This window comes from Capronia epimyces, assembly GCF_000585565.1.
Source record: "Capronia epimyces CBS 606.96 chromosome Unknown aczIQ-supercont1.9, whole genome shotgun sequence".
NCBI lineage: Eukaryota > Fungi > Ascomycota > Eurotiomycetes > Chaetothyriales > Herpotrichiellaceae > Capronia > Capronia epimyces.
In genome coordinates, this window is record NW_006912912.1 from 312,324 (window position 1) to 330,161 (window position 17,838).

General features: G+C 59.2%; 8 protein-coding genes across 8 annotated transcripts; 4 read left to right on the plus strand and 4 right to left on the minus strand.

The window, feature by feature from the left end:
- Positions 1-94: 94 nt before the first annotated feature.
- Positions 95-2,422, minus strand: A1O3_09094 (uncharacterized protein; the record flags this gene model as incomplete). Its single annotated transcript, XM_007739190.1, has 1 exon — positions 95-2,422. One exon carries the CDS (start codon positions 2,420-2,422, stop codon positions 95-97), a length of 2,328 nt encoding a protein of 775 aa, XP_007737380.1.
- Positions 2,423-2,970: 548 nt separating this feature from the next.
- A1O3_09095 (uncharacterized protein) lies at positions 2,971-3,783 on the plus strand (the record flags this gene model as incomplete). Its single annotated transcript, XM_007739191.1, has 1 exon — positions 2,971-3,783. One exon carries the CDS (start codon positions 2,971-2,973, stop codon positions 3,781-3,783), a length of 813 nt encoding a protein of 270 aa, XP_007737381.1.
- Positions 3,784-4,356: 573 nt separating this feature from the next.
- A1O3_09096 (uncharacterized protein) lies at positions 4,357-5,270 on the minus strand (the record flags this gene model as incomplete). Its single annotated transcript, XM_007739192.1, has 2 exons — positions 4,357-4,555; positions 4,660-5,270. 2 exons carry the CDS (start codon positions 5,268-5,270, stop codon positions 4,357-4,359), a joined length of 810 nt encoding a protein of 269 aa, XP_007737382.1.
- A 434-nt stretch (positions 5,271-5,704) lies between these two features.
- On the plus strand, positions 5,705-6,288 carry A1O3_09097 (uncharacterized protein; the record flags this gene model as incomplete). Its single annotated transcript, XM_007739193.1, has 2 exons — positions 5,705-5,713; positions 5,773-6,288. 2 exons carry the CDS (start codon positions 5,705-5,707, stop codon positions 6,286-6,288), a joined length of 525 nt encoding a protein of 174 aa, XP_007737383.1.
- A 446-nt stretch (positions 6,289-6,734) lies between these two features.
- Positions 6,735-8,480, minus strand: A1O3_09098 (uncharacterized protein; the record flags this gene model as incomplete). The annotated part of the gene is made up of 1 exon (XM_007739194.1): positions 6,735-8,480. One exon carries the CDS (start codon positions 8,478-8,480, stop codon positions 6,735-6,737), a length of 1,746 nt encoding a protein of 581 aa, XP_007737384.1.
- A 675-nt stretch (positions 8,481-9,155) lies between these two features.
- A1O3_09099 (uncharacterized protein) lies at positions 9,156-10,739 on the minus strand (the record flags this gene model as incomplete). Its single annotated transcript, XM_007739195.1, has 1 exon — positions 9,156-10,739. One exon carries the CDS (start codon positions 10,737-10,739, stop codon positions 9,156-9,158), a length of 1,584 nt encoding a protein of 527 aa, XP_007737385.1.
- A 1,220-nt stretch (positions 10,740-11,959) lies between these two features.
- Positions 11,960-13,044, plus strand: A1O3_09100 (uncharacterized protein; the record flags this gene model as incomplete). Its single annotated transcript, XM_007739196.1, has 2 exons — positions 11,960-12,474; positions 12,540-13,044. 2 exons carry the CDS (start codon positions 11,960-11,962, stop codon positions 13,042-13,044), a joined length of 1,020 nt encoding a protein of 339 aa, XP_007737386.1.
- A 479-nt stretch (positions 13,045-13,523) lies between these two features.
- On the plus strand, positions 13,524-16,387 carry A1O3_09101 (succinate dehydrogenase (ubiquinone) flavoprotein subunit; the record flags this gene model as incomplete). Its single annotated transcript, XM_007739197.1, has 2 exons — positions 13,524-16,103; positions 16,160-16,387. The coding sequence occupies 2 exons, from the start codon at positions 13,524-13,526 to the stop codon at positions 16,385-16,387; spliced, it is 2,808 nt and encodes a 935-aa protein (XP_007737387.1).
- Between the last annotated feature and the right edge of the window lie 1,451 nt (positions 16,388-17,838).

Consider the following 17,838-nt stretch of genomic DNA (forward strand, 5'->3'; position numbering starts at 1 on the left):
GAGTACTACCCGGTATTCACTATTTCACTATTCACCTCGTCGACAGTCTTGCTACAAACGACCCAGATTGACCTTGCGCAGGCTCCCGTGGCAATCACCAGTTGTTCATATTGCTCCACAGATCGAGGTCTTCCCATGTCAAAACGTCCTCGACCGCACGGTGGTGCTGCTCGTTAGTGAGAGGGTCGCCACCAGCATTGACATTGCCCCCGGGCCCATTGGCATCGTTGGTCCAGGTCTGGTGGGGGTTGGGCGTCATGCCCGGCGGAAGAGCCAGCGAGAGTGGTGCACGCGACGGACCTGTGTAGCTGTTCACCAGCGGCGGCCGGGCGTACTGGGGCCACTTCGAGTCAATCATGTTCCGAGCGACGTGGATGGGTCGGCCAAGCTGGTCCAGGGTGCGCCGAGCGAAAGCGAGGCCGTGGGATATGGCTTGCATGATCTTGAGGGATCGATGGAACAGATGGATGGCCGGGCGGACCACGTCGTCGGCATTGTCGCGGCGCACGATGATGCAGATCATGGGCACGATGGCCCCGGTGAGATGGAGGGTGTAGGCATAGCGATCGGCGCGTCGGGGCTCCTTGGACGAATAGTACAGCTCGACCGCGTTGACGACCTCGGTGGCGATCTCGATGCAGAGCCGCGCCGTTTTCTTCTCGTACCTCAAGCTCACCATCTCCTCGCGCCGCAGCAGCATGCGCAGGTGCCGGATGCGCAGATACAAGATGAAGCTCTGCTGGGTGATGAAGGCCGGCAGCTGCTCGTGGCCCTGCTCGTCGGCCGGCGGCCACGACAAAAACCGCGGAGCGCCCGTCGACAGCTGCATGATCTTGTCGTCGGTCGCGGCCACGAACTCGGGGCTGATGGGCTTCTGGGCGCGCACGCCGAACATGGCATCCCAGATCTCGGAGGACAGCTTGGCCCAGCGGACGATCTCCAGCAGGAGTGGGATCGGCGAGGCCTTGGGGATTTCCGGCAAGGGCGGGCAGTTGGGATACAGCATGCGGTCGTCGACGCAGCGCGGCAGGTCGACGTCGAAGTCCAGGTCGCAGATCAGATCGGGCGCGCCGGCATTCTGGGCCACGTTGTGGTTGAGGCAGTAGATGCACCAGAAGACGCGCTGGCGGTAGGTGCGGTCGTAGAAGGTCAAGTTGCACGCCTCGCCCCAGGCCGGCTCGTTGTGCAGGCCCTGCTGGAAACACAGGCGCACCGCGGTGCCCATGGTGTCGTAGGCGGCATTCAGCTTCGACACGTAGACGTAGTACGACGCCTTGACCAGCAGGATCTGGATCGTCACCATGTTGGCCATCTCCAGCCAGGTCGTGTGGACGAGCAGCTTCTCGGCCCGGCAAAACTCCTTCCAGCCGGGCACGTAGTCGTCCTGGCTGCCCGGGGTGCCGGGGTGCGTGTCGTGCAGGATGTGCGCCACCGCCATGATGAAGTTGAGCAGCGTGGCGAACTGCAGCGCCACCCGGTGGCCCATGGCCATGCCCGGCATGCCCGTCTCGTCCGCCGCCGCCAGGAAGCCGGCGAGCTGCGAGCGGAAGTGGGCTTCGTTGATGCAGGGGAGGAACGGGTGCACGTTCGTGAAGTACATGTCCACACACTGCCGCATCGCGTCCAGATCCGCCTGCCGCGTCTGCGCGACGATCTGGTCGATGTCCGGCCGCATGGTGGCCACCGAGCTCTCCAGGTCGACCGCCTGGCCCCGGCCGCCCGAACAGCTGGGCGACGTCGTGCCAAAGTCGCCGCCGTGGCTGCCATGGTCGCGGGCAACGGACCGGTCGAGCAGGTCGATCTGGTGGAAGAAGGACGTGCCGCCCACGAAGGTCGTGTTTCGCTCAAACACGTTCTCTCGCGCCGCCTCCTGTGTGGTGCTGGTGCCGGGGTCAGTGGGAGCCGACGGCCTGGGCCTGGGCCTGGCCTGGGCCCGAGTTCTTGTCGGTGGCAGCGAGCCACGTCCTCGTTGCAGTTCGCCAGCAGACGAGCGGGAGGGGACCTCGTGGACCCCGGCACGGCTGTGCTCCGGGCCTTTCAGCGCCGCCAGCTCTCGTCTCAGCATCTCGTACTTCTGCTCGAGGGCCTGGGTGCGCAACGTCAGCTCGCGGTTGGCGTCGGCGTGGTCGTCGGCCATTGGCCTGACCGGCGACGAGATGGAGAGTTCCGCGTAGGGTTGAAGGTCGACGTCGACCGCACTCCAATGGCCGCCAGTCGAATCGGGCGGCGACAGTTGCGTGAGGCGGCGCGGCTTCGAGAATCGCGACGGAGCCGGCGAATACACACAGTCGCTGTTGGTGTACCGGCAGTTTTTGCACACCGTTTCGCCGCTGCATTTCCTCTTGCGGCGTTGACATTCGAGACACGCATGTGCCGTGTATTTCTGACGCACCCGGGCCCGCGATTCATCGCTGCCGACCATGGCTCTGGCTCCTGCCTCTTGTTATGCTGGACTGTTAGTTAATATCAGCACGATCAGAGTCAGAGAATAGGGACAGCATGGAAACTAGGAGGCTCCGCTCTGGGATACTGGACGCCGTCCAGATGGCTGACCCTGACGCTGACCGTAGCGGCGGGGAGAGGAGCAACAGTCAATCATACTGAGAGAGATACAGAGTCGACGCCTGACTTGAACCGGAGTGAGACCTTGTTTCCTCCCCCACAATCATGCATGACGAGAACGGGTGGGGGAAGTGTGATGGACAAAAGACGGAATGGCGGAACCCCGGAACTGGAACTGGGGGGCCAGAGAAAGGAAATATGATTTCCAAGGCGGACCGGACCAACCAAGGGACACAGTTGGTGAATGCCTCTGGGTGGAGAGAAACATAGATAGATGTCCTCGGAGGAGATATCTCAGGCATGCATGCATGTATAGATGCGGGCATTGTCTACGGTAGACAGTCACGGTAGATAGTCATCACCATCCCATCCCCATCACGTCCACATCGCGGTCCCATGTCCACCTCAATGTCGCTGAGCCTGCCCGGGGTGGGCTTCATCACGGGGGCGGCTAGTGGCATCGGGCGACAGACGGCGGTGCTGTTCTCCCAACTGGGGGCGCGCGGCCTGATCCTGTGCGACGTGAACGGCAGCGGGCTCGACGAGACGCAGGCTCTGATCGCGCAGGCGAACGCGGCGACCTCGGTGCGCGTGCAGGTGGTCGACGTGACGGACGAGGCTGGCATCCGGGCCATCATCCGCGCGGGCGCCGCCGAGTTCGGCCGGCTGGACTACGCGGTCAACTGTGCGGCGCGGCCGAACCCGCGCGGGCTGGTGGGCGACACGGCGTCGGAGGTGGTGAGCGACACGCTGGCCGTCAACACGGTCGGCGTCTTCAGCTGCCTCTCGGAGCAGTGCCGGGTCATGAGTGCGCAAGAGCCGCTGGCCAACGCGCGCGGGCGCCCGGCGTGCCGCGGCGCCATCGTCAACGTCGCCAGCATCATGGGCCTCGTCGGCATGCCGGAGCTGGCGCCCTACGTGGCCTCCAAGTTCGCGGTCGTCGGCCTGACCAAGAACGCCGCCCTGGAGTACGCCGGCCACGGCGTGCGCGTCAACGCCGTCTGTCCCGGCCAGACCCTGACCCCGGCCATGCACGCCGGCTTTGCCGCTTCACAGTCCTTTCGAGACCGCAAGGCCGCCCTCGAAGACGGCCTCATCCCTTTGAGACGGCTCGCCCTGCCAGAGGAGATGGCCGACTGCATCGCCTACCTGGTCAGCGACATGGCCAGCTTTGTCACCGGCCACGCCATGGTCGTCGATGGGGGTTTCACTGCCCGCTGACCCGTCGCCAGCAACAGCCTAGTGCGTGGCTACCAACCAAAGCAAAAGGACGGGAATGGCAGGTGGAAGTGGAAGTGGAAGTGGAAATGGAAGTGGAAATGGAATTAGAATTGGAATTGGAGCGGGCCGGAATCCTGGGTGGAAACGGGAGCGGAAGCGGAAGTGGAATCACCATGTGCCAAATTCGTGTACCCCACTGAGGCCCAGTGTCAATGTATCCCCTCTCCACCCGCAATACTCGGAAGTGGTACTGGTACTACATGTACAGTATATACTTATGGGACGACATATAGTTTGGGCTGCGCAGAACAACCACAACCCTCACGCGAGAAATGATGAGATGATCCCTTTGCAGTACAGACCAAACACAGACAGACACAGATACAGATCTGATTAGACTTCACCGAAAGTTGCAGCATATGCCAATATTGATACTATGCTGTGGGAGAATGGCTTGATATCCCACAGTGGTTTGTTCTATAGTAGTATAATAGCTTGCTTAGTTCCGATCCGATGCCTCGAGTAAGCCAGAGCCAGAGCCTGAGCCAGAGCCAGAGTAAATGGCCCGGCCGGTCAAAAGCCTTGTCGTCCTCCATTCACCGACAGCGTGGTGCCGTTGATGTAGGAGGCGCGGCCGCTGGAAAGCCAAACAATGGCCTGTGCCAGCTCCTCGGGATCGGCATATCTGCCCAGGGCGATGATCTTCAACAAGGCCTCCAGCTCTTCCGGCTTTTGGGGCGGCAGATTCTTGGTGATGGGGGTCGTCACGGCTCTGTCGAGATGAGATGGTCAGAACAAGAACAAGAACATGACAATACGGCAGGAAGGAGAAGGCGAAGGCGAAGGTGAGCGCCGGGCTGGACATTGTCATATTACCCTGGACAAACGGTGTTGATGCGGATTCCCTCGGGACCATACTTCATCGCATCGGACTTGGACAGGCCACACACGCCATGCTTGAAGGCCGAGTAGGCCGGCAGATCCGCATACGCCATCTGGCCCGCCAGCGACGAGACGTTGACGATGGCGCCGCGGATGGGGTATTTGGAATCCTTCGAGGCCAGAGGCTCCTGCTGGCGCAGGACGCGCAGCTCGGCGCGTTCGCAGAAGAAGACGCCGCGCAGGTTGACTTCGTATTGCAGTTCAAAATCGGATGTCTGGACCTCGGCCGTGCCGCCGCCCAGCACGATGCCAGCGACGTTGCAGCAGTAGTCGAGCCGGCCGAATCTCGCGACCGCCTTTTCCACCAGGCTGTCGACCGAGCTTTCGCTTCGCAGGTCGACCGGCACCGCCAGCACATCGGGACCGGCACCAGCCCCAGCACCGCCGTGCGACTCGGCGATGAGAGCCTTGGTCTCTTCCAGCCCAGCCTCGTTGATGTCGCTGATCACGATTCTCTGGCATCCCTCGGCCGCAAACAGCAGACTCGTCGCCCTGCCGATGCCAGACGCGGCACCGGTGATGAAAGCCACTCCGGGAAAGTCCATGGCTCTGAAGACAGATGCTCGCGCCGCAAGAGGAGGGATGGCAATGGCAGTGGCACAATCTGAAGTAGAAGGACAAGGACAAGTATAAGCACAAGCATAAGTACAAGCACACGCTGCTACTTAAAGGCCCCAGAAACAACCCTAAGCGACTCCAACGGCCGGGCTGGTACGGCTGGGCGAGAGCGGAGAGAGCTTGAGTCGAAGATGGACATGGAGATGGCTGGCCTCGGAATCGTCGCAGCCTCATTCCGCCGTTCCGCCAGCACTTGCATGCACCACACCACGTAGGGACGACTAGTAGTAGCAGGTGACATACCCACCAGATGCATGTCTGGGTGAGTGATGAGGGGGTTAAAAGTGAAGAGAGTCGAGTTGCTGAATGCTGAATGCTGAATGCTGAATGCTGAATGACAACTGTCGACTGCGCCGCCACCATGTCCCAGGTCAGTTCCGCGATGGACGTCAATTATAGAAACTAAAGGAGCCACGTTAACAGATACAGGGTATTCCACCTCCTCCCTCTCCTCCTCCACACAACCGGCCGTTGAACCACATCGGCGTCGCGGTGCCAGACTGTGAGGCGGCGGTGGCGTGGTACACTGCGGTGATGGGGTTTCGGCAGCTGGGGACGACGATCCGCACCATCGACCGGTCCAAGACGCCCGACTCGGTCATCTTCCAGATCTACGACTCGCGGCTGCAGGTGGTCAAGCTGGCGATGCTGACGACGGCCAACAGCGTCGGGTTTGAGCTGTTCGAGTTTGTCGAGCCCAAAATGTCCCAGCCCGCCGCCTTCGACTACACGCGCGGCGGCGTCTTCCACGTCTGCATCACCGACCCGGATCCCGACCGCTTGGCCGAGAGGGTGGTGGCCGCCGGAGGCAGGAAGTTCGGCGCCACCGTCGGCCTGTATGGCTCGCAGGACAAGGCTCTCTATGTCCAAGACCCCTGGGGCAACGTGCTCGAGGTCATGAGTTGCAACTTCGAGCACGCCATGGCCAATCGCCCAGAGCTATAACCATGCCCCAAGGCTGCTGTCGGGGTCGCCGGTCGAGTCGGCGAGGCTCATGCCCTGTCGTTCGCGGTCACAAGTCCTCTCACGGGACGTGGAATAAGGGCGGAAATGAGACAGCCACGTGTAGAATATGTCCTCCGTCGTATGATTTTCTACCAGGTATGGAGCATTCTGAAAGCTACTACGTAGAGGTTGGGCACCCCACAAAATGTAGACTGTAGGTCCCTAGGTCCTCCGTGCGGAGACCGATACATACTCCGTACACATACCGGTCCCCCTAACAACTGTACTAGCACTATAGTTCCATGGTAGATATATGTACGGAGTACTCTTGTATCGGATATCCCTTGATCATTCATAGACGAAATGCCCTATCTTCCCACCAGAACCAACACAACCCATCATCACGTTGTAGAGACCCATATCACCCACCATCTCAGTGCGGCCGGTCACCAGCGACGCTCTTTCACAATGACCGGAATCGAGCCTTTCAGAAGCGTCAGGTTCGACCTGATGCCGTCCTCAAAGGCGGCCTGATTGAACGACGGACCCAGCCGGATGTCCAGGCGCTTGAGCACAATGACCAGGAAAAGGCGCATCTCCAGCAGGGCCAGCGGCTTGCCGACACAGGCGTACTGGCCGACGCCAAAGGGCATGAGGGCTTTGATGTTGTGGTTCGGGATCTTCAGGCGTTCGCGCTCCCGCTCGGAGATCCATCGCTCGGGAATGAACTGCAGCGGCCGGGAGAAGTTGCGCTCGTCCCGCTGGACGCTCCACTTGTGCACGCTGACCTGGGTGTGTTCGGGGATGAATGTGCCGTTGACGCTGTGGCCGCCGCGCGGGGTGCGGCGCTGGTTGCCGTTGGGATCGGGCGGGTTGATGCGCAGCGACTCGTTGATCGCGCCGTTCAGGTAGGGGGCCTGGGCGGACGCGAGCTTCTGGCCGTCGAGCTCGCCCCGGCCGTCCCAGAGCCGGTCGACCTCGGCCTGCAGTTTCAGGTACTTGTCGCGGTCCCGGAGCAGGTAGTAGAACAGGTAGGTCAGGCACACGCTGCTGGTGTCGCTGCCCGCCACCACCACGATGACCGACTCCTGGCCCACCTCCTTCTTGGTCAGCGAGACGTTGGTCTTGGGGTCCGGCTGCAGCAGGTACGAGGTGAGGTCGTCGCGGTCCGTGCCTCGCTTGTATCGCTCCTCGAACCGCTCGAACGTGGCCCGGGCAAACGCCAGCCCGTCCCGCTTCACCTGTCGGTTGATCGGCAGCGTGCGGTACAGCGTCTTGAACCACGGCACCGCCGACACCAGCGCCAACATGCGCATGTACGTGCCCAGCATGGCCGCGAACTCGTGCGTGCGCCCCTCGCGAATCATGCCGAAGTCCTGGCCGAAGCTGAGGTCGCCCATGGCGTCGAACGAGTAGTAGTCGATCCAGTGTGTGATGTCGATCTCCTGCTCTTGCCCTTGCCCTTGCCCTTGCCCTTGCCCTTGCCCTTGACCCTGCCCCGGACCTTGCTGGGACCTCGCCACCAGCTGGTCGCAGAGCTGGTGCACCAGCTCGATCAGGCGCGGCTCGTACGTCTTGAGGGCCGGCAGGCTGAATCCCTTGTCCCAGAAGCGGCGGCGGAACCGGTGGATCTCTGCGTCGCGTGTGCTGATCATGATGTCGGCCGACCGCGACGGATTGCCCTCGTACCACGGTCCTTTGGCAATCATGGTGCCTTTGGCGCCGTGCAGGTACGTGATGGCCTCGGGGTCGATGAAGGACAGCTCGTTGGGCCCGAACCGCACGATGTCACCGTACTGCTGATGGAGTCCCTCGAGCCACTGCTGGATCTGGCCGCTGCGCGCCACGTATGACACGTACCACTTGGAGATGGAGGGCAGCACCGGGCCGGGGAATCGCCGCAGCGGGTGGAAGAAGACGCGGTAGCTGGCCACCGCCAGCCCCAGCACCCCGATATACATGGCCTCCCCGGACAAGATGTGGGATGCCAGCGACGCTGCGCTGCGCACGCCGCCGTGCAGGAGAAACCAGACGGCGGGCACGTGTAAGAGCGCGAACGTGCCTATGAACTGCAACACACTGGGCTCCCACCGCCTGAACACGAACTGACTGACCAGCGCGGCCACGATGGCCCCGACTTGGAACTGGCCGCCCACCTCGCCCAGTTTGAACACGGCGCGCTCCAGCTCCATTGCCATTGCCATTGCCATGGATTCCTTGTGTTATTGTGTTATTATGTCACAGCCGTCCAGGAAAAGCTTCTAACACCTGGCCTGGTCGCTCAGAAAGGATGGTATTTATGGCATGGCCGTGCCAGCCGCTGGAGGGGGTGCGGCAGTGAGAGCGGTTGCGGAAGGCGGGAAGGCGGAATTGCACCAGGCGGTTGCGAAGGAAATCGGAGGCGGAAGTCTGCTCTCGACAGTTTCTGGCTGTTGGTCATGCGGTACGCCGCCTGTGGAAGACCCTGGTTTCCTTTTCCATGCCATGCCGTCGCTTGCTGTCCCCTTGCATGTAGTTGAGCTTTCCGCCCAAACGCACCCTGTCTGATCAGGCCTGAGACCGAGCAGGAAATTAGGAGCAGAAACAGATGGAATCCTTCAAATCATTCCCAATACGAAGAACGGACATGCGTTTTCACCGTCACGTCCGACCTAAATGGAATCCTCAAATCATTCCGAAGGCCAAGAAGAAACGGCTGTTTTTATAGTGGCGTCTGAACAGATGAGTTCCTCAAATCATTGCATTGCTTGCGTACAGTAGACCGACCAGCTTGAATGGGCACGCCCGTCCCCAACCACTCTCGCCGCGTAAATATCACAACCGGAGCTCCCAGACTACACCCTCGGCATCGGCATACATGCTCCCTCTCACAAGGCGGCGACTTCACGCTCCTCCAAAGTCCCGGTGACGTCCTGCTTCTCTTGCTCGCCATGGATCTCGGCCACCACTCGGTGCGCTTCGAGGTCGACGTGCACGTCCTTCTGATACACCACCACCAGGTCGTCGTCTCCAAAGAGCGCGGCGATCTCTTCCAAGCTCTTGCCTTGGGTGTTGGGGAAGAAGGCCCAGATGATGACGCCGCCGACAAAACTCAAGATGATAAAGACCAAGAAGTATCGCCAGCCGATGTTTTTGATGGCGGTGGGCGTGACCTGCGTCCACATGATGCTGAAGAGCGTGAAGGTGCCAATGGTGATGGCCATGCCTTTCGCACGCAGATGCGTCGGAAAGAGTTCAGGGGCATAGTAGTAATAGGGACCTTCGACGAACGCCCCGTAGGCCACGAAGAACAGATAGGTCATGGAGACGGCGGCCGCCTGGCCGGCCTTGTGGGTGGTGCCAATGTACACTTTGCTGAGGGCGGCGAAGCACGCCACCACTACGGCACAGAGAATGAGGCCAATGCCAATCAAGGTTGGTCGCCGCATATGCTCGGTGTAGAAGACGCAGGCCAGGCCGCCGACAATGGAGGTGGCAAAGATGCCCGCGTTGAGCAGCAGCTGTTTGGCCGGACTGTAGCCCAAGCCCTCGTAGAGGGACGGGCCAAAGGTGGCAATGACCACGCCGCCCGTGCCGGTGATGGAGAAGACGATGAAGATGGCCATGAAGACGCGCTTGCGGTACGAGGGCCGGCGCAACAGCTCGACCCAAGACGCGTTGAGGGTGCGGTCGAGTTCGATCTGCTTGCGCATCTGGTACATTTCCTTCTGCACGAACTCGTGGTTGGCGTTGCTGGCGGTGGAGTGCAGCCGAGCCGTGATCTTCAAGGCTTGCTCGTGCCGGCCCTTGAGCAGCAGAAAACGCGGCGATTCTGGCGTCCACCAGAGCCCGGCCAGCAGGACGAGGCACGGCAGACAGCCCAGCGCGAGCGGCGCGCGCCACACGTTCTCGCCCGCGCCCTTGTAGTAGAAGAATCCGACGCCGACGTAGGACGAGAGGATATATCCCACCTGCAGCAACACCCCGTTCAATTGGGCGAATGCCCCGCGCACGCCCGGAGGCGCGCACTCGGTGATCCACAGCGGCACCAACATGGCCAACATCAAGGCGCCAAACCCGTTGATGAAGCGGAAGGCGATGAACATGGCGATGTTAACCGACCCGGCCAGGATGGCGGTCGAGATCAACGTCGTGACGGCCCCGACCGCGATGGCCGGCTTGCGACCCCAGCGATCGGCGATGTATTCACAGCAGATGGCCCCGAAGAAGCCGCCGGCAAAGTACAAGGAAGGGATGGCCCCGATGATGGCCGCCGCGTTGGGGTTGGTGTTCAGCCCCATGTACTCCAGGAACGAAGGCTGACCGAGCGTGTTCGAGATGACGCTGACCGAGTATGCGTACGACACGGACCCGAAGCACATGAAGAGGATGACGAGCACCGTCTTGACATTGTATTGCCTCCCTGGCCCCACGCTCTCGATCTCTCGTTGCGTCGTGTGAAATTTCACCATGGTAGCCTTGATAGCTCGATCCAGTGCCCGGTCTCTGTATCCAAGAGAGACGCCGATGGCTGCCCGTCTGTTTACGCGAGATACCCCAGAATTTATGGCCCCGGTCGAGCTGCCCCGGACTGCACGAGGGATTTGCGGGGTAGTCGTATCTGATTCCGCCTTCCGCCTTCCCCTTGCGCCTTCCGCCCGGAATCGTCGAAGCGATCAGTGGGAGAAGGCTCGGCTGCTTCAGTCATATTGGGTTCTGCAGCATGGTTTCTTCGTGTCAGGTCGACGTCGGCGGGCCTGAACAAATCTGATCAGACTCGTTCCGCGGACAGGATGGACTTCCGGGGGCTTCCTCCGGGCAGCGGACAAGGGGAGCATTTTTCGAGTGTGGGCTGGTTGGTCATCTCACACTCCAGGGCCTGCATGTCGGATTGGGTGAGATGTTGATGCGAAAGTATTCAAATCAACCCGACCTGCGACCTGTCGTGGCTTCTTCCAAGCAATCATAGCGCTGAGACCATTCCGCGTCCAGGCGTCCGTGAGATGGCTGGCACGACGAACCAGGACCAGAACCAGAACCAGAACCAGGCGAGCCAGTAAGACCAGGGTTAGGGTTAGGGTTAGGGTTCGTTGGGTGATGATAAGATAAGCACTGGCACGGTGGAGCATGAATACCACAACTGCAATGCCACCGACACTGCCAGACGGAGTTGTTACGGCATTAAATCCAGAGAGGTAGAGCTGAATAGCTAAATTTGGTCTCTCGCTACGGAAAATGATGGCCCGGCTGGCCACTACCTATTGATTGCCTCAGTACCTATTGCCTAGGACTAGTTACACAGGTGGTAGGTGGGTGGATCTCAGGTTGGTCTGAGGCACTCCATACTACGGAAAAACATGGCCCGGCTTGGTCAGCAAAGTGTAGTTGGCCAGTTTGCCACGAGCTCATTACGGCCGAATCACCTGAGGAGAGTCCCCGTTTTTTGATATAGATATATTGATAACATAGTTGGTTACACCTACCTTATTTGGGTAAGTAGTAATAGTATATAAATTAGACGGCGGCACCTGGGCACACCGAGGCATCTACCTAGTAACAATCGTGTATACCCAGTATAGAGCAGTAGATGCCGGTGTCGAGGTTTTCCCCCTTTGCGATCTACCTATAGCCATCCCTTCATTTTGTCCGGTCTCTTCGCGACTCCCACCAAACCACCGCCACCGCCGTCGCCATGAAAGCCATCGTTATGCAGGGCGAGCCTGGAAAGGCATCGCTCGTAGATCGGCCATTCCCCAAACTCCGGCCGGGGTATGTGCTCGTCGACGTGAAGGCCGTTGCGCTGAACCCCACCGACTGGAAACACATTGACTTCATCAACACCAAAGGCAGTCTGTCAGGCTGCGACTTTGCCGGCGTCGTCGCCGAGACCGGCACTGGATACTCCAAACAGTGGAAGGTGGGCGACCGTATTGCCGGGTTCGCCAATGGAGGCAATAATCTGCAGCCGGAAGACGGATCTTTCGCCGAAAGGATTGCCGTCAAGGCTGATGTGGCGATACGTATTCCGGACAGTCTGTCCTTTGAAGAGGCGGCCACTCTGGGGGTGGGCGTCATCACCTGTGGGCAAGGCCTGTTCCAGAAAATGGGTCTGCAGCGGCCGAGTCAACCCACGACCAAGGGAGAGTTCATCCTCATCTACGGGGGGAGCTCAGCAACAGGGACTTTGGGGATTCAGTTCGCAAAGCTGTGAGTTTGACCCTCCGCGTGTCTCGTTGTCGATGCTGCCTGCTGACTGCTGACCTGATAACCAGCGCCGGGTACACGCCCATCACCACCTGCTCCTCTCGCAATTTTGACCTGGTCAAGTCACTGGGCGCAGTCGCCGCCTTTGACTATAAGGACCCCGATGTCGCCTCGCAGATCAAGCAGTTCACCAACAATGACCTCCACTATGTCTGGGACACCATATCACTTCCGGCGAGTGCCCAGCTCTCCGCCGAGGTCATCGCGCCGGGAGGCAGATATGGCTCCCTCTTGCCCGTCAAGTTCCCGCGGGACGATGTCAAAGCAACCGACTCCCTGGGGTATACCGCAATGGGGGAACCCATCGAGAGGGCTGGCTATTCGCTGCCGGCCAGCACCGCTGATTTCGAATTCGCCAAGAACTGGGTCACCGAGGTGGAGGCTTTATTGCAACAGGGTCGGTTGAAGGTCCATCCGCACAAGGTGGGCAAGGGACTGGAGAACGTGTTTGACGGACTCCATCTGCTCAGGCACGACAAAGTCAGCGGGCAAAAGCTGGTGTATGTGTTGTGAAGGGGGAAGGGCTTAGAAGGCCAGTGGCTCAATGGCGGTCGCAGGTGGCAGTGATCCACCGCAGTTCGCGTCACCAGCCACAAGGCCAAGGGGCATACTCCCTAGACTCTGCAGTTGGCCTTGTTGCCTGGTACAGAGTGGGTGTCACCAGTGGCTTTGCCGCATGACGCAGTCATCTTGTCGACCTGTCAACCTTGAACCAAGTAACCACCAGTGTCCCAGTTGAACCCTGGTGGCCCTCCGCCCTCCGCCAGCCATATTATCTAGCTTCCTCCATGCAGCATTAGATCTAATTTGAAGTCTAGTTGACTATTATCCTTGCAATGCCCCGGACCCATGACATGCTTGTGCGACCCAGGCCACGTAACGTGTGACCCTTCCAAGGCTCTCCAACTTTTCAGGCCGCCCCCCGTACCTTAGATATGGGTACCTGAGCCTCTGCGCCCTTCTCTGTTCTCTCCCTCTCAATGTCTCCAGCGATGTCGACCGAGACATCGACCCCGGCGCAGAAAGTCGCGACCAATGGAGAGGTCACAATCCCCATCATCACTATCGACCGTTCCCCGTCGACGCACGAATCGATTCCTCCTCCAGGACAGTTGCTGACGGGCAAGCAAGAGCATTATCTGAAGCGAGAGCTCATTGCAAGACAAGTCCATACCGAGATCCAAGAGCTGAACAACCCAACCGCCCTCCAGCGCTTCGGCGCACCTTTCCGTTCGGAATATGGCGAAGTCTCACCCACCGACTCCGAACTGCCTATCCTCCGCTTCATCTTTGTCAATCATGTGCGAAACTTTCCATTCCTCGACAAGGCCAAAGAGAAGGAATTCTGGCAGGACAAGGTCCAGATTTTCCTCGAGTCGTTTGCCAGCAAGTACATTTCGTCGTCCGAGGACCGCCTGGAGGAGACCAAGCGGCGCAAGTTGGCCACCAAATGTGAAAAATTGGTCGAGCTGATGATGGTGTCTGGAATACCCACGGCTTCGGGGTACGAAGAAAGAATCCGGTTCGCCGAGATGGAAGTGGTGGAGCGAGGCGCCAACGAACAAGGCCTCCTGGTCAACATACCTGAAGGAAACTTCATCAACGGCTGGGACGTCAACGTTGCCGGGGTCAGATTCACCTCGGTCAAGCGCACCGTTCGCTACCACAAGCACGCCGAGTTCTTGATCCGCGTCAAGCGGCCCGATCAGCCCGAGTTCTACGTGGGGAGAAGATATGGGCAATTCGCCAGATTGCACAAAAGATTGCGCACTGAGATGCCCGGCAAGGTGCTCCCACCCCTGCCGAGGAAAAACAAGTCGTCGACCTTCTCCACCATGTCTGCAGGGGACGACGATGCTTCCTCGGAATCTTCTGTCTCTACCCTGGCCAGTGTCTCGGAGGAGGCGAGCTCGGGAAAGAATCTGGCCCCTGGACATCGACGTGGCAAGTCCAGCCTGTCTCTCAGCGCGGGTCTCGGGATGGGCTCACCGAGGAGTCGGACGTCCCCACGATCCAGCGTCTCCAGAGACCGAAGTGTTAGTCCGAACCCCGTTCGACTCCATCGCGAAGACCAACGGGTCTCCCTCCGAGCTTTCCTCCGGACTCTACTGCAGAATCCCCAGATCGCCGAGTCCAAAGCCACGGCCGAATTCCTGACCATGCAGCCGGTGACTCTGAACGAGGAGGAGCTTGAGGACATTGACCGGCGGAAAGGTATGGATGCACGGCGCCTGGAGGAACAAAAACGGTTCTATGAGATTGCTCGGCAACGAGCTGCCGAGCTTGACATCTACATGGAGCAATTCCGGCGGGACATCGTTGAGAGCAACGGCCTCACCAAACTGTTTGGGGAAATTCGCAACAAGGACAAGCTGGAAGATCTCAGTCCTGAATACCGGAAATTTGCAGAGTGGTTGAGGATCGAGGTGGCCGCCACCATCTACCATCTGTTTCTGGCCGAGGACAATTCGCCGGAATTGTTTGCCCAAGCGAAGCGCATCCATTCTCTACTTCCGTATACGATGTTGAAGAACGTCATCCGGATCGCGAACCCGGCGGCCGTCATGTCGGGGGTGTTGGACCTGTTCTTAGCCCAGCCATTCGGTGCGCGATCGCTCTTGCAACGCATCTTTGCCCTGACCCTGGCAGACGGAGTTCGACAGTTCCAGCGATCGATCGACGACCTGGTCTCGAAGATTGCCGATCCCGTTCTCACCAACAAGATCAACGCGTTCGTTAGCAGTTCGGAAGAGACCAAGACTCTGGTGCGACAGGAAGCCCAAAGTGAGGATGTGGACATTGTGGTAGCCATCCTCCGCTCGGAGAAGTTCGAGCCTGAATTGAGCCCGTCGCAGATCCAGCGCGTGTTCAATGCGTGGGTTGCCTGGAACAGTGCCGTGGAAAGTCCCGACGAGGAGCTTAAGCAGGGAGCCGAGACGTTTTCTCATCTCAAGCAGCTCCTCAAGCTGATGACCCGGCAACGGGACAAAGCCATGATGGCTCAAATGATCGAAGAACCGACGACGCTGCAACTGTTCCGCGACCTCTTCACCATCTTCTACGAACCCCTGATCCGGGTTTACAAATCCGCCAACGTGTACAGCAGCATCACCGACTTTGCCCAATTTGCCGACGACGTCATCAAGACGGTGGAGTTGGCGCAGCGGCAAGATGTGTCGGCGGACCCCAACCAGACGGTGCAGATCTTCATCGACGTGTGTGCCCGGCATGAGCACAATTTGTACAAGTTCATCCACGAGGTTCATATCCACGACAACGGTCTGTTCACGGCCTTGATGGAGTGGATCGAAGGCATCTTGGACTTTCTGCGGCAAGGGCCTAAGGGAGGGAAATTGGACATGAATGCCATCTTCCAGGGAGCCCTGGACATGGGGTTGATCGACAAGCAGGAGGGCATCCGCGAGATCAACGCGCTGATCAAGTGGCAAGAAGCTCGGAAGAAATGGCACAACGACAAGACCCGGCAGAAGATGGCGGCCGAAGGGACGAGTCCGGTGGAGGGGTTGCCAGGCATGGCGTCGTTCAAGAGCAGTGATTTCGGCCTGCACGAGGTAAGTGTCGATGCTCCTGCCCGACGGCGTTCAGATCACTAACGGCGGTGGCGCAGACGGATCTCCTAGAACTCCAGATGTCAGACGACGAGGACGAGCAGGACACGGACGAGGAAGAGGCCGAAGACGACTTGGACCCGATCCAGGCGGAGCGGCGGAGAAGGAAGAAGGCACAAGACCGACTCCGACGCAGTGCGGGCGAGCCGGTCAAGCCTGAAGTCACGGAGATTTTGAAGTTGCGAGAAGCCTTTTTGACGATGCTGAGAGCAGTTCTGAGTGAATGAATCACGACCACGACCAGCCGGAAATGCGTGGGTGGGTTTTTATTCCTACGAGGACACGGCATGCATGAATTCAGCAAATGCGTGCCTGGATGACGGATAGAGGGCTCGAGATGCCATTCATTCTGCGAGGCTGCAGAGGGCTAAGGGGCCTTGGGCATGACTTATGAGCAGCTACGGACACTAGACGAATACCCTAATTTGCATAGGTTTGACGCAGGCTGGAGTAAAAAGAGTTGAACAGCCTGCTGTAGTAAAGGTATTCGTGGGATGCCTCCCTACTCCGTACAGCCGCCATCAGCCTGACGCACTCGTGACTCGAGGTCCGGTGCCAGGGGTTGCAGCATTTGTTTCTGTGGCTGTGGCAGGTGATGTCCCCCGCGCCGTCCGGTTGTTTCATGATTATCGGGGGTCCAGGGGGTGCTAAGCAAATCAGAAAATTCAGGCCGCACAGGACAAATCAGCATGTTCAAGGGGGGAAGAAAATGCCCGGACCAACAACGTTTTTCGTGCCCTTACAGGTTATCATTGGGCACCTCATAGGAAAATCTGGCTTCGGCGGCGCGTACGGAGCACCTCGTTAGGATGAGACGGAGACGGGATCATCCTCTTTAGCGACTCGCCTGTTGACGAGAGGTATCATTGGCCCGTGGATGGCCGTGATGGGAGCTTTAGCCTCTTTAGTGGTACGGATCTATCATTGTGACGGCGCAGCCGGGGGCGGTTGCTGTCAAGTTTGATGTTTCTTTTGCCGAACAGAACTTCAGGAGCCAACAGGATGGCCGTGCAGGTGTACGGAGTAGGCGGAGAGAGAGTAGGGAGTGGAGCCTACCCTGCGGTTTGCTGACAGGGGATGGAGTGCCCTACGGTGTAGACGTTGCAAAGGATGAGATGACTCTGGGGCATTTGGTGTTTGGCTTCTGGCGTGTGGCTTGGAAACCGAGCAGGGCTGTGTGGTGGTAGAGAGGTGAAGAGGCAGATGCGGAGGGTGGTCGGATGGATGGCAGGTTTGCGTGTTTTGGTGGCTGGCTGGAATTGGCAAAAGGTTGCGCTGAAGAACATTAGTCACGTCAGTACGGAGGACAAAAGGCTTTCTTCGGAACCGGGGGCTGTTTCTTCAAACCTGACCGGACTCGGACTTGTCGCGTTCGAGCGGGTACCGCTGGTAGTGGATGACGATGTTGATGTTGGGATGAGCCGTGGGATCGGCCTGTAGCGTCGGCTGTTGCATGCATGAAGATGTAACACGCCTGCAGGGCCTTAAGCTTCGCGAAAATCCTTCGGTGAGATGAAGAGAAGATACGAGTACACGGAGTCGTAACTTGTGATGTGATGGTTTGCGAGAGCCGCAGACAAGTCACCTGATACGGACGCTGGGCGCAACTCAGCTGGGTGACAACAGTTGACCTCGACAGGTCTCACTGTTCAAGCTGTAAGGTATCCGTACTCTAACT